The 12,280-nt window shown below is 34.6% G+C and overlaps 1 protein-coding gene across 1 annotated transcript in view; it reads left to right on the top strand.

The window, feature by feature from the left end:
• NAALAD2 (N-acetylated alpha-linked acidic dipeptidase 2) overlaps nucleotides 1-12,280 on the top strand; it is a 60,235-nt gene that overhangs the window by 18,581 nt on the left and 29,374 nt on the right. Inside the window, 6 exon segments of the mRNA XM_017859058.1 lie at nucleotides 951-1,137; nucleotides 1,481-1,582; nucleotides 2,963-3,088; nucleotides 4,803-4,989; nucleotides 9,888-9,981; nucleotides 10,975-11,073. Of these exon segments, the coding sequence (XP_017714547.1) occupies nucleotides 951-1,137; nucleotides 1,481-1,582; nucleotides 2,963-3,088; nucleotides 4,803-4,989; nucleotides 9,888-9,981; nucleotides 10,975-11,073 (795 nt within the window).

Genomic DNA, 12,280 nt, shown 5'->3' with positions numbered 1-12,280 from the left:
TTTTTTGTGACATAATCTTACTATGTCACCCAGGCTGGAGTGCATTGGCATGATCTCGGCTCACTGCAACCTCCGTCTCCCAGATTCAAGCAATTCTCCTGCCTTGGCCTCCCAAGTAGCTGGGATTACAAGCACCCGCCAAGACGCCTGGCTAATTTTTTGTATTTTTGGTAGAGATAGGGTTTCACCATGTTGGCCAGGCTGGTCTTGAACTCCTGACCTCAGTTGATCCACTCTCCTCAGCCTCCCAAAGTGCCGGGATTACAGGTGTCAGCCACCACCCCTGGCCAGGGACTTTAAAAATATTATTCACCCCAAGTAAAATAAATCTCACTAAGAACTAAGTTTGTGAGGTCACATAAATGTTACAACTCATTTACATCCAGAACCAATTTAATTGCCCAAATTAAATTCAGCAAGCCTGTACTTTTTGGGTAAAAGTCAAGAACTAAGCACTAAGGGGATATTAAAAATAAAAATGCATGTACTTTGACATCAATGAGATAAATAAGCAACTGCATACATGATACAATCAACAGTAGAAATATATAAGTTAAACATGGAAGTGCCCAAGTGGTCCCTGCGAGATATTAAGATCTAATTTTTTTCCCAAAATGTGTCTGTTCCGACAAGCAGCAAAAAGGAACATTATTAGTATAGGAGTATGACATTCTTCCAGGGTGTCTTCTCATAGCTGAGCCTTTGCTGATTGTGTCTACCATGAAATGTGTTCTTTTCTGAGGAAGCATAATATGAAAACTGCAGTTCTATACAAATAACTTAAAAATCGGCCTGTCTAGAAACTGGTAACATTAGCTAAGTTTCTTTTATCTGTCATATAGGAACAATAACTTAATGCCCAAAGCATAAGTAGTGCATTTAGAGTAGTTTTTAGGCACATCATCTGAGCATAGTCTTTAACTCCCTCCTATACTTTATTTTCATTTTAGTTCTTTTACAAAGCTTCCTCATCTGGCAGGAACAGAACAAAATTTCTTGCTTGCCAAGGAAATCCAAACCCAGTGGAAGAAATTTGGACTAGATTCAGCCAAGTTAGTTCATTATGATGTCCTCTTATCTTACCCTAATGAGACAAATGCCAACTATATATCGATTGTGGATGAACATGAAACTGAGGTATGTGAAATTGTTGGTACTTTTTATGTTTTACAATCTGACCATTTTATGTGGATTGCAATGTAGGGTCAAGTAAAAGTAGAAATTTGTTAAGAGTGAATTATTCAGTATCCATTATGTGTTTGACATGGTGTTAAGTCCTGAGGCCAGTTTCTATTATTAGGAAGACAATAATAATGATAAGGCCCTTTCTCATTGTTGTCAGTGTAATTTATCTATTTAATTATAGAACCTAGTTCCAGGATGCTTAATCTGAAGTATATACTTGGAGGCAAAATGAATTATATCTTAATAATAATCTGGATTTTTTCTGTCCAACTTGACATGTTCTAATTCTTGCTAGATTTTCAAAACGTCATACTTCGAACCAACACCAGATGGCTACGAGAATGTTACAAATATTGTTCCACCATATAATGCTTTCTCAGCCCAAGGCATGCCAGAGGTAAAATAAAATACATTTGTAATCCAAGTCTTTAAATGATTCTTTTGCTATATAAAATCTGTATAGAGGACTAAAGTAAAGGAAATTAGGTGAATCATACATGCTGATCCATTGTTTGATATTCAGTACTATGAAAGCCTCATCCCCCAATTAAAAAAAAAATTGTAATAAAATAGAAAAGAACACCTGAGAAAAAAGAAACAAAACAAATACATTAAAAACTGATCCTGCTGAAGCAGATGCCACTCTTTGAAATAACAAAGAAACTGCTGAACATGCTTTTAATTCAGTGAGGTAGTAGGTGTTTTTTGTTTGTTTTTTGTTTTGTTTTGCTTTGTTTTTTTGAGATGGAGTTTCGCTGTTGTCACCCAGGCTGGAGTGCAGTGGTGCAATCTCAGCTTACTGCAACCTCTGCCTCCCGAGTTCAAGCAATTATCTTGCCTCAGCCTCCTAAGTAGCTGGGACCACAGGCGCACGCTGCTATGCTCGGCTAATTTTGTATTTTTTGTTTTAGTGGAGACGGGGTTTCTCTATGTTGTTCAGGCTAGTCTCGAACTCCCAACCTCAGGTGATCCGCTCGCCTCAGCCTCCCAAAGTGCTGGGATTACAGATGTGAGCCACTGTGCCCAGCCGGCGGTAGGTGTTTTTACAAGCTTCCTTCCATTGTTAATAGTTTGAATTTTTTATGGATTCATAGATAGGATTTTATAGATCATACCACAGAGGTTCTTAAGGTAATGCAATGGTTGGAAAGTAAATAAATATAGTTAGGATCTTTAAAATGACATTTATTTACTCTATTCCCTGTGGCTTAGTATACACTGATACTTTCTTCAACACAGGATACACTATTTAAATATGTATGGCTGGGTGCGGTGGCTCACACCTGTAACCCCAGCACTTTGGGAGGCTGAGGGGGGGCAGATCATTGGAGGTCAGGAGTTCAAGACCAGACTGGCCAACATGTTGAAATCCCATCTCTACTGTTAAAAAATACAGAAATTATCTGGGCATGGTGGCGCATGTCTGTAATGACAGCTACTCTGGTCGCTGAGGCAGAATCGCTTGAACTTAGGAGGTGGAGGAGGTTGCAGTTAGCCGAGACAGTGCCACTGCACTCCAGCCTGAACAACAGAGTGAAATTCCGTCTCAAGTATAATAAATAAATAAGTAAGTCTTATACATTGTCATTTTTTAAAACCTTTTCAGGATTTTAAAAGATTTTCTGACGACTTCTGCATAATTACCGTGGGTCTGTTTATTATTCCCCAAATAAAGAAAGGAAACACTTTTGATGATGTAGTATTGTGAAGCAAATTTATTTTTTGTTTTTTTTCCTTGAATTTTAGCAGCATTATATATATTTTCTTTTCCCTATAGGGAGATCTTGTATATGTGAACTATGCTCGCACTGAAGACTTTTTCAAACTAGAAAGAGAGATGGGCATCAACTGTACTGGGAAGATTGTTATTGCAAGATATGGAAAAATCTTCAGAGGAAATAAAGTACAGCATTATTTGTTTTTCTACAGAGAATGAGAGGATATATATATTCTGTAAATGTAAATGACCAACTTGCTTCTCAGTTTCCAAATTGCTTTCAAACATTTCCTTTCTTTTTTTTTTTTTCCTATTTGCCATGGGTACACAGAAACTCATGTTTTATGTTTTCTCACATACCTGGAAAAGAAAAGTATTTTTTAATCATTTTGTTACAAAAGTAATATTTGCTTTTGAAATTTAATTGAAGGAAATTTATGTAAAGTAAAAAATGAAGAGCTCCCCTGCATTACCCACTTCTTATCCAGATATAATCAATTTTAATAGCTTTTCTCAAATCTAATTATGTGAAATATAAATACATCTGTCCCTATATGCCCATTTTACACATATTTATTTATTACCTTTTACATTGTATATTACAAGACTTAATTTTTTTCATTCAGCCAAGACTCATATTCTTCATGTCTGCACATTGAGAGTTATGTAATACATTGGTTAAGAGTATAGAACCCTAGATCCGTATCACTTGGGTTCTGATCCTATTCTTTCTAGATCTTTTACTGTTACTTAACGTATTAAGTAACAGTAAGCATGTTAAGTTAAGCATGTTACTTAACTTCTCTGTTGCAAAGTTTCCTCATATATAAAATGTGAATGCCAATAATAGCACCAATTTCATAGAGTCCTTATTGAATGACTTTGTTTGAAAGCACTTAGGATAGTGGCTGGTACTTAGTAATTTCTATATAACTTCTTGTTAATTACTTCACTATTTTGAATGATGGCATCGTATTTCACAGAATTAACATGCAATTTATTTAACCATTCCACTACTGATGATGTTTGTCTTATCTTGAATTTGTTACTACTACAAATAATTTAATTGTGAACATCCTTGTCAATATATGCTTCAGAAATTTGTGTGAAGATTATTGTAGTATAGATTCATATAAATTAAATGGCTAAATAATAGTGTATATTCTTTCAAAATTTTGATAGACATCATCAATTTTCCTTCAAAAAGTTGTGACAGATTATACTCTTAGTGATGTAACAGGGTGCTCTCTGAATATTGGAATGCATTTTTATGAATCAAGACTGTTATCCATCTTCTGCTACAATACTTTTGGTGAAGAAGAATTTAGTATCTCACAGGGTACATTTTCCTATTCTTGGCCAGTTTGAATTGTTAGAAAGATGTTTACAAAAACCCTGGGCCATTTTTCGCAAAATATGACTGCTCTGCATACAATTTTAAATCAGTTTAGTTCCATAAATATTTGTAGAATGCTTACTCTATGATGTGTAAGATTTTAGAGTAGTTTAAAATTAAGAAGACATGGTTCATGTTTTCAAAAACATCCTGAGCCTAATAGGGGAGATAGACATTTAAAAGATATTTTAATACATTATGAGCTATCCTATAATATAGAAAATGTAGAACTACAAAGAAGGAACATTAATTCTACAGTTGCGGGTTATAATAGGAATGTTTCACAGAAGAAATGATAACTTGTTTAGAATTCCATGGAATAATGGAAGTCTGTTAGGTCTAACAGGTGGGAAATTCTGTTCAAAGCCAAGAGAACTGAATGTGTAATTGTATGATAAAAGGCAGTGTCTAAAGATCCTTCCATTATTAAATTAATGTCTTTCTTATATGAATAAGCCAACCATTTGCCATATCTGCATTATGAATTGCACATTGCCCCTGCAGGTTAAAAATGCCATGTTAGCAGGAGCCATAGGAATCATCCTGTACTCAGATCCGGCTGACTACTTTGCTCCTGAGGTCCAGCCATATCCCAAAGGATGGAATCTTCCTGGAACTGCAGCCCAGAGAGGAAATGTGTTAAATTTGAATGGTGCTGGTGACCCACTCACTCCAGGCTATCCAGCAAAAGGTGAGGGATGAGCCTATCAGTCCACTAATTTTGCAAAAATACTCCTTGCCCTTTTAAAAGGAGGAAAAGCAAGCATGTTCAGAATAATATTAAACTAAAATTGAGTACACTTATATCATTTTGGATTACTGCTGCTAGGGATTTTAAAACATTTTTTCTTGTATTATTTTAAATTTTCATGCGATGTCGGCATGGGGAGTAAACTCATATTCTCCTTCTTCCTTTATTAGAGTTCAGAAATACTGATCCTCATACCTAAAGTAATGCTCCTTTTAACAAATGACAATTTAGGTTCCCTGAATTACCAGTGGATTGTATTCTTCTTCATACATACATTTCTCTTTAAAAAAAAAAAAATGAGTTTTGTATTATTTAAAACATAAAATTTGAAGTTTTACATACGTAAAATGACCTCTACAATCAAAATAATGAACATATCTATTATCCCAAAAAAGCTTCTTCTCGTCTTTTTATATTCTCACCCTCTCAATTCTTCCTTCCCACTTCATGCCAATCCCTAGGCAACCATTCCTCTTGCTTTCTGCTGTCAGCATGATTATTTTGAGATGTGTCCACGTTGGCATCTTTGTCAATAGTTTCTTTCTTTTTTTTTTTTTTTTTTTTTTTTTTTTTGAACAGGAGTTCGCTCTGTCCCCCAGGCTGGAGTCTGGAGTGCAATGGCCGGATCTCAGCTCACTGCAAGCTCCACCTCCCCGGTTCCCGCCATTCTCCTGCCTCAGCCTCCCGAGTAGCTGGGACGACAGGCGCCCGCCACCTCGCCCGGCTAGTTTTTTGTATTTTTTAGTAGAGACGGGGTTTCACCGGGTTAGCCAGGATGGTCTCGATCTCCTCACCTCGTGATCCGCCCGTCTCGGCCTCCCAAAGTGCTGGGATTACAGGCTTGAGCCACCGCGCCCGGCCAATAGTTTTTCTTTCTTTTGCTGAGTAGTATTCCCTTGAATGGCTATACCGCAGTGTACTCCTTTACTTGTAGGTGGACATTTGGATTGCTTTCAGTGTGGGGACTATTGCACATAAAGGTACCATGAACAGTTGTTGTACAAGACCTTGTATGTATGTGTTCTCTTATTTCTCTTTGGGAAATATTTGGAAGTGAAATGCCTGAATACTATGGTTAGTTGGATATTTAACTTTCACAGAAATTTTTAAATTGTTCTCTGAAGTTGTTTCATTTTATATTTCAGCAGTAATGTATGAGCGTTCTATTTGCTATGTCCTCACTCATATTTAGTATGTCAATCTTTTCAATTCTACATTCTAACAGATGTGTACAACTTCCAGGTTACAACGCTTCTATTTTTCAAAACGTTGTGCCTAATTTTGGTCTTTTCCATGTGAGTTTTAGAACTAATTTACAATTTTCACCAAAAAGCCTCCTGGGAGTTTGATTGAGATTGAATGAAATATATAAATCAACTTGGGGAGAATTGGCAATATTTGGGAGAATTGAATTAACAATATTTACTTTTCTGATCCATAAATAAAATGTAACTTTGTAATCTTTAATTTCTTTCAGCAAAGTTTTATGGTTTCACTGTATGAATCATGCATACCTTTTGTCAGATGTATCCACAAACATTTCATAGTTTTATGCTATTGCAAAGTCTCAATTCCAACTTTTCATTACTAGGAAATGAAAACATTGTTCTATTTCTAGAAGAAATACATTGGTCTTGTATCCTGCAAACTTGTTAAACCCATCAATTCTGCTAGTTTTTGTAGCTTCTATCAGCATTTTTACATACATGATTATGTCATCTGCAAACGAAGATAATTTTTCTTGGTTTTCAGTCTACATGCCGTTCCTTCCTCTCTCTCTCTCTCTCTCTCTCTCTCTCTCTCTCTCTCTCTCTTTCTTCTTTTTGCCTTATTGTACTGGCTAGAACCTCCAGGACATTTTTTTTTCTTTCTTCTTTTTATATACATTTTATAGAGGTACTCCAGTACAATATTGAATAGAAGTTGTTACAACAGACATACTTGCTTTTTACTTCTGTTCCAACAGGGAAGTATCCACTCTTTCTCTGTTAAATATTATGCTAGCTCTAGGTTTTTCATAGATTCCTTTTGTCACACTGAGGAAATTTACTTCTATCCTAATATACTGGGCGTTTTTATTAGAAATGTATATAAGATTTTGCCAAATGTTTTTTTCTATGTACACAGAGATGATCATATGTTATTATTTACTTTTGTTAAATTATATGATCGTTTTTAATGTTAATCCAACCCTTCATCCTAAAATAAATCCAATTTGGTGACAATGTATTATCCTTTTACATACTGTTGAATTTTTGATATATTTTTCTTAAGAATGTTTCTGTCTATGGTCATAAGGGATGTTAAGCTGTAGATTTAGTTTCTTGTAATATCTTTATGTCATTTGGTATCAGAGAAATGCTGGCCTCTTAGAATGAGTTGGGAATCATTTCATCTTCACTTTTTTGCAAGAGCTTATAAAGAATGGGTTCAATGTTGTCTATAAATACTTGGTAGAATTCTCCAGGGATCTATCTGTGCCTGAAGTTTTTTATGTAGAACTGTTTTTTCACTACAAATTGAATTTCTTTTATATATAATCTATTTATTCTCAAGTCAGTCTTGGTAGTTTGCATTTTACAAAGATTTTGTCCATTTCATCTAACTTGTTGAATTTATGAGCATAGAGTGGTTTATAATATTTTCTTACTATTCTTCTGTCTGCAGGTATTAGAGTGATATTCTCTCCTTTATTCCTGATGTTAGCAATTTAGTCTTTTCTCCTTTTGTCCTGATCTGTCTTGTTGGAAGTTTGTTAGTTTTATTGATCTCAGATAACCAGGTTTGGGTTTCATTGATTATCTTTACTATTGTTTTTGTTTTCTATTTCTTTTTTTAAATTTAAATAGAGATAGCTCTTGCTATGCTACCCTGGCCAGTCTCAAACTCGACTCAAGCAATCCTCCTGACTTGGCCTCCCAAAGTGCTGGGATTACACACATGAGCCATCAGGAACCCAGCCAGTTTCTATTTCTTAGATTTCTGCTGTGATATTTACCATGTCCTTTCTCCTGCTTATTCTGGCCTTTATTTGTTCTTTTTCTAGTTTCTGAAAGTGGAAACTGATGTCATTTGTCGGAAACTTAACTTTTTTTCTAAGATGGATTATTTAGTGCTATACCTCTCTCTATACGCACTACTTTAGCTTCATCCTACAGATTTTAATATATTGTAGTTTTACTTTATTTTAGAGACAAGATCCCACTCTGTCACCTTGTCTGTCACCCAGGCTGGAGTGCAGTGGTCCAACCACAGCTCACTGTAACCACAAACTCCCAAGCTCAAGTGATTCTCCTGCCTGAGCCTCCCTAGTAGCTGGAACTATAGGCATGTACCACCATGTCCAGTTAATTTTTTAATGTTTGCTTTTAGAGATGGGTCTTGTTGTGCTGCCTAGGCTGTTTTTATTTTTATTTGGTTCCAAATACTTTCTAATTTCCCTTTTCATTTCTACTGTGACCCATGGTTTATTTATAAAGGTGTTATTTAATTTTAAAATATTTGAGGATGTTCTAGGTATCTTTCTAATATTGATTTCTAATTTAATTCCACTGAGGTTGCAGAACATACTGAGAATTTACTGAGACATGTTTTATGGCCCAGATATGGTCTATCTAATATGTATTCTATTTGCACTTGAAAATAATGCATATTCTGCTTTTGGTTGGAGTATTCTGTAAATGTCAATTAGGTCAAATTAGTTAATAGTGTTATGAAAGTCTTATATGCTTACTGATTTACTACCTAATCATATTGTTAAAATTTTTGTTTCAGCAGTCAATTATCTCATGAAGCTACTTACCTAATAAAAATCTCATGATAGAACTATTATTTTACATATTTTATTATTTTTAAAGTGTTTCATTTACATAAAATAAGGTGAATAAAAAATAAGGTGTTTCAGGCATGAAGGTAAATTTGGTCCCTTTAACTCTATCTTGGCTGAAAGCCACAGTTCCAATGAGGTTTTAGGGCTGGCAATAATTTTCAGTCTTCCTTGAATGATAATATATTACATTACTATTTGAATAAGATGTTTCTCATTTATTCCCAAGATTGCATATGTTCTCTTGGGTTTTTTCCCAATTATTTATAGTTTCAGAATCTGGGACACATTTTCTAAGCATCTTGTTAATAACGTTTCTCTGAGAAAGATTCAAAAGATCCTTGAGGAAATAAAATATTGTTGTAAAGGTCAAGAAAATTATGTGAAATGTCAAAACAAATTTGGAAAACTGTCATCTCTATAATTAACATTACCTTAAAATGTAAATGATTTATTAAATAAGATGTATTAGGTAAAACAATTATCNCATCTCTATAATTAATATTACCTTAAAATGTAGATGATTTATTAAATAAGATGAATTAGGTAAAACAATTATCTGACTTTGGGGGAACTTTTATTATTTATTAATTAATTAATTTTTTTTTGAGACGGAGTCTTGCTCTGTCACCAGGCTAGAGTGAAGCGGCCTGATGTTGGCTCATTGCAACCTCTCCCTCCTGGGTTAAAGCAATTCTCCTGCCTCAGCCTCCCAAGTAGCTGGGACTACAGGTGTGCACCACCACTCCTGGCTAATTTTTGTATTTTTAGTAGAGACAGAGTTTCACCATGTTGGCCAAGATGGTCTCTATCTCTTGACCTCATGATCTGCCCACCTTGGCCTCCCAAAGTGCTGGGATTACAGATGTGAGCCACCATGCCCGGCCGGGAACTTTTAATTTTGGCATAATTGCAAATGTATAGCAAATCTGCAATGGTAATGCAAAAAATCCCTGTATATCTCTTGCTCAGATTTTTAAATTGTTTTCATTTTATGCATTTGATTTTTTAGAATACACTTTCAGACTTGATGTTGAAGAAGGAGTGGGAATCCCCAAAATACCTGTACATCCTATTGGATATAATGATGCAGAAATATTATTACGGTATAGTTTTCTTGTTGGATATGAGATTAAGATATTTTGCACTAGGTGTCTATTTTCTCATCAAAAACCAACATGGCATTCTTATGTTAAACATAAAGGTTTATAACTAAATTACTCCTAAAATAGGTATAACAGAGTATATTATCTTTTATTTCATAAAAGTAGTCATTTGGTGACTAAGAAATAAAAATAAAATAGCTCTCTGTTTGCTGCAGATGAAATTCTCAAATACAAAACGATGTCCAAAGATAATTCTGATTTGAGATTTTTCAAGCAATTGAATTTTCATAGGTATTCATTAGATATTTATATTCAATGCGTATTATAAGAATATGACAATGCCCCCCACTTACTAGAGGTATGACCTTGGACCAGTTGCTTAAACTTTCTCTGACTCAGTTTCTTCATTTGTAAGATGAAGCTAGTAACTGTTTCTCCTTGATAGTGTTATTATGAGATCATATGTGTAAAATACTTAGCACCATATTTAGAATATAGTAAACAATTATTGTATTCTATAACTGATATTTCTTTACATATCTTTCAACTGCCATTTTTAAATGCCTGTATGAGTATTACAACTTAATAACTGTTTGAGTGCCTACTATGTAATCAGCAGCTTCTTTACAAATTAGTTTATTCTCCTTAATGGAGTCATTAATTTCCTATATTTAGGATTTCTTGGATTCAGTGAATCCCCACATAAATAATTAAGGTCAAAAATAAGGAGATGGGCTTCCCATTTGCCATCACTATTTTATTTTTTCTCTTTGCTCTTATCACTAACATATTACATATTTTACGTATTGATTTCAGTATGGCTCTCTCACTAGAATATGAGCCCCACAAAGTGGGGACTTTTTGATAGTACCTGGCACAAATGACAAATATTTGTGTTATATATGAATGAAATATTGTCATCAAATTTTATAATTTCTCCTTAGAAATGGTGATAGTCAGCCTTTTTCTGTCACTTTCATTTTATTTTGACAGCCACTTGGGAGGAATCGCTCCACCAGATGAGAGCTGGAAGGGAGCCCTTAATGTGAGTTACAGTATCGGACCTGGCTTTACAGGGAGTAATTCTTCCAGGTAATTTTGCGTTACTTTAATAGTCTGAAAAAGTTTTATATTTTTAATGGAAACATGTCAAGATAACTGTTCTGCCAGGGATAATTTGCTTATCTCTTTTCTCTTTTCATTACTAAACAATTAACAATTTTACATTGCTTAAGAAGTACTTACAAAATGAAATATTGAATTATTTCACTAGTAATATCATAATATTAGTTTCATAGAATCTCAAAATTACTACATTTGAATTCTAAGTTTTAACATTTCAAAGATTTTTCAAAATTCTCTCTTCACCTAGTTTCTAAAATCGTTTTTCAAATGACTTTCAAAGTGATATACATGTGAAAAACTAGGTGAAGGTGCTGGGTGGGGTGGCTCACGCTTGTAATCCCAGCATTTGGGAGGCCGAGGCAGGCGGATCACCTGAGGTCGGGAGTTCAAGACTAGCCTGGTCAAAGTGGAGAAACCCCTTTTCTACTAAAAATACAAAAATTAGCCAGGCGTGGTTGTACATGCCTGTAATCCCAGCTACTTGGGAGGTTGCGGTGAGCCGAGATGCGCCATTGCACTCGAGCCTGGGCAACAAGACTGAAACTCCACCTCAAAAAAAAAAAAAAAAAAAAAGCTGTAAAATAGTCTAGTTAAGAACACTGACAGGTAAAGGTGACCATAATGGATGAGCCAAAGTTTTTCCCAATTTTTCCTTACAGGATTATATTCATTTATTTCACGAATATTTGTTGAGCATTTCCTATACCCTGGGCATCATTCTGGGTTCTGGTGATTCCTCAGTGAACAAAGCAGGCAAAAAATCTCCCTGTGGAGACTCCATTCTGGAGTTCAGTTTATTTGAACCATGATAAAGTAATAATAGGACAAATAAATATTCTTCTGGAGCTCGAAAATACTAAAAACGAGAAAGACATAGGTTTAAAGACGGAGATGTGGTTCTTTGAGAATCTTAGCAGATAGCCTATGTTTTTGTTTAGACTAATATCAATTTTTTTCATTCCTCATATGTTGCATTTTTCTTTACTTGATTTTCTTCTTTTAATGACACAATACCAATGAATTTGGGTTTCTTACTAATCATATATCTAAGGCCCATATTTTTAGAAACACATGCTAAACAATATTTCTTCTCTTCTGCTATTAATTTTCATCTGTCAGTAGGAAAAAGAAATCATTTACTTAATGCCTTAAAATGAAAAAAAAAAAAAAAAAA

The sequence above is a fragment of the Rhinopithecus bieti genome, unplaced genomic scaffold (genome assembly GCF_001698545.2).
Source record: "Rhinopithecus bieti isolate Rb0 unplaced genomic scaffold, ASM169854v2 scaffold_49381, whole genome shotgun sequence".
Taxonomy (NCBI): domain Eukaryota; kingdom Metazoa; phylum Chordata; class Mammalia; order Primates; family Cercopithecidae; genus Rhinopithecus; species Rhinopithecus bieti.
Note: the sequence above shows the minus strand (reverse complement) of the source record. Positions and strands in the feature narration are given on the sequence as shown.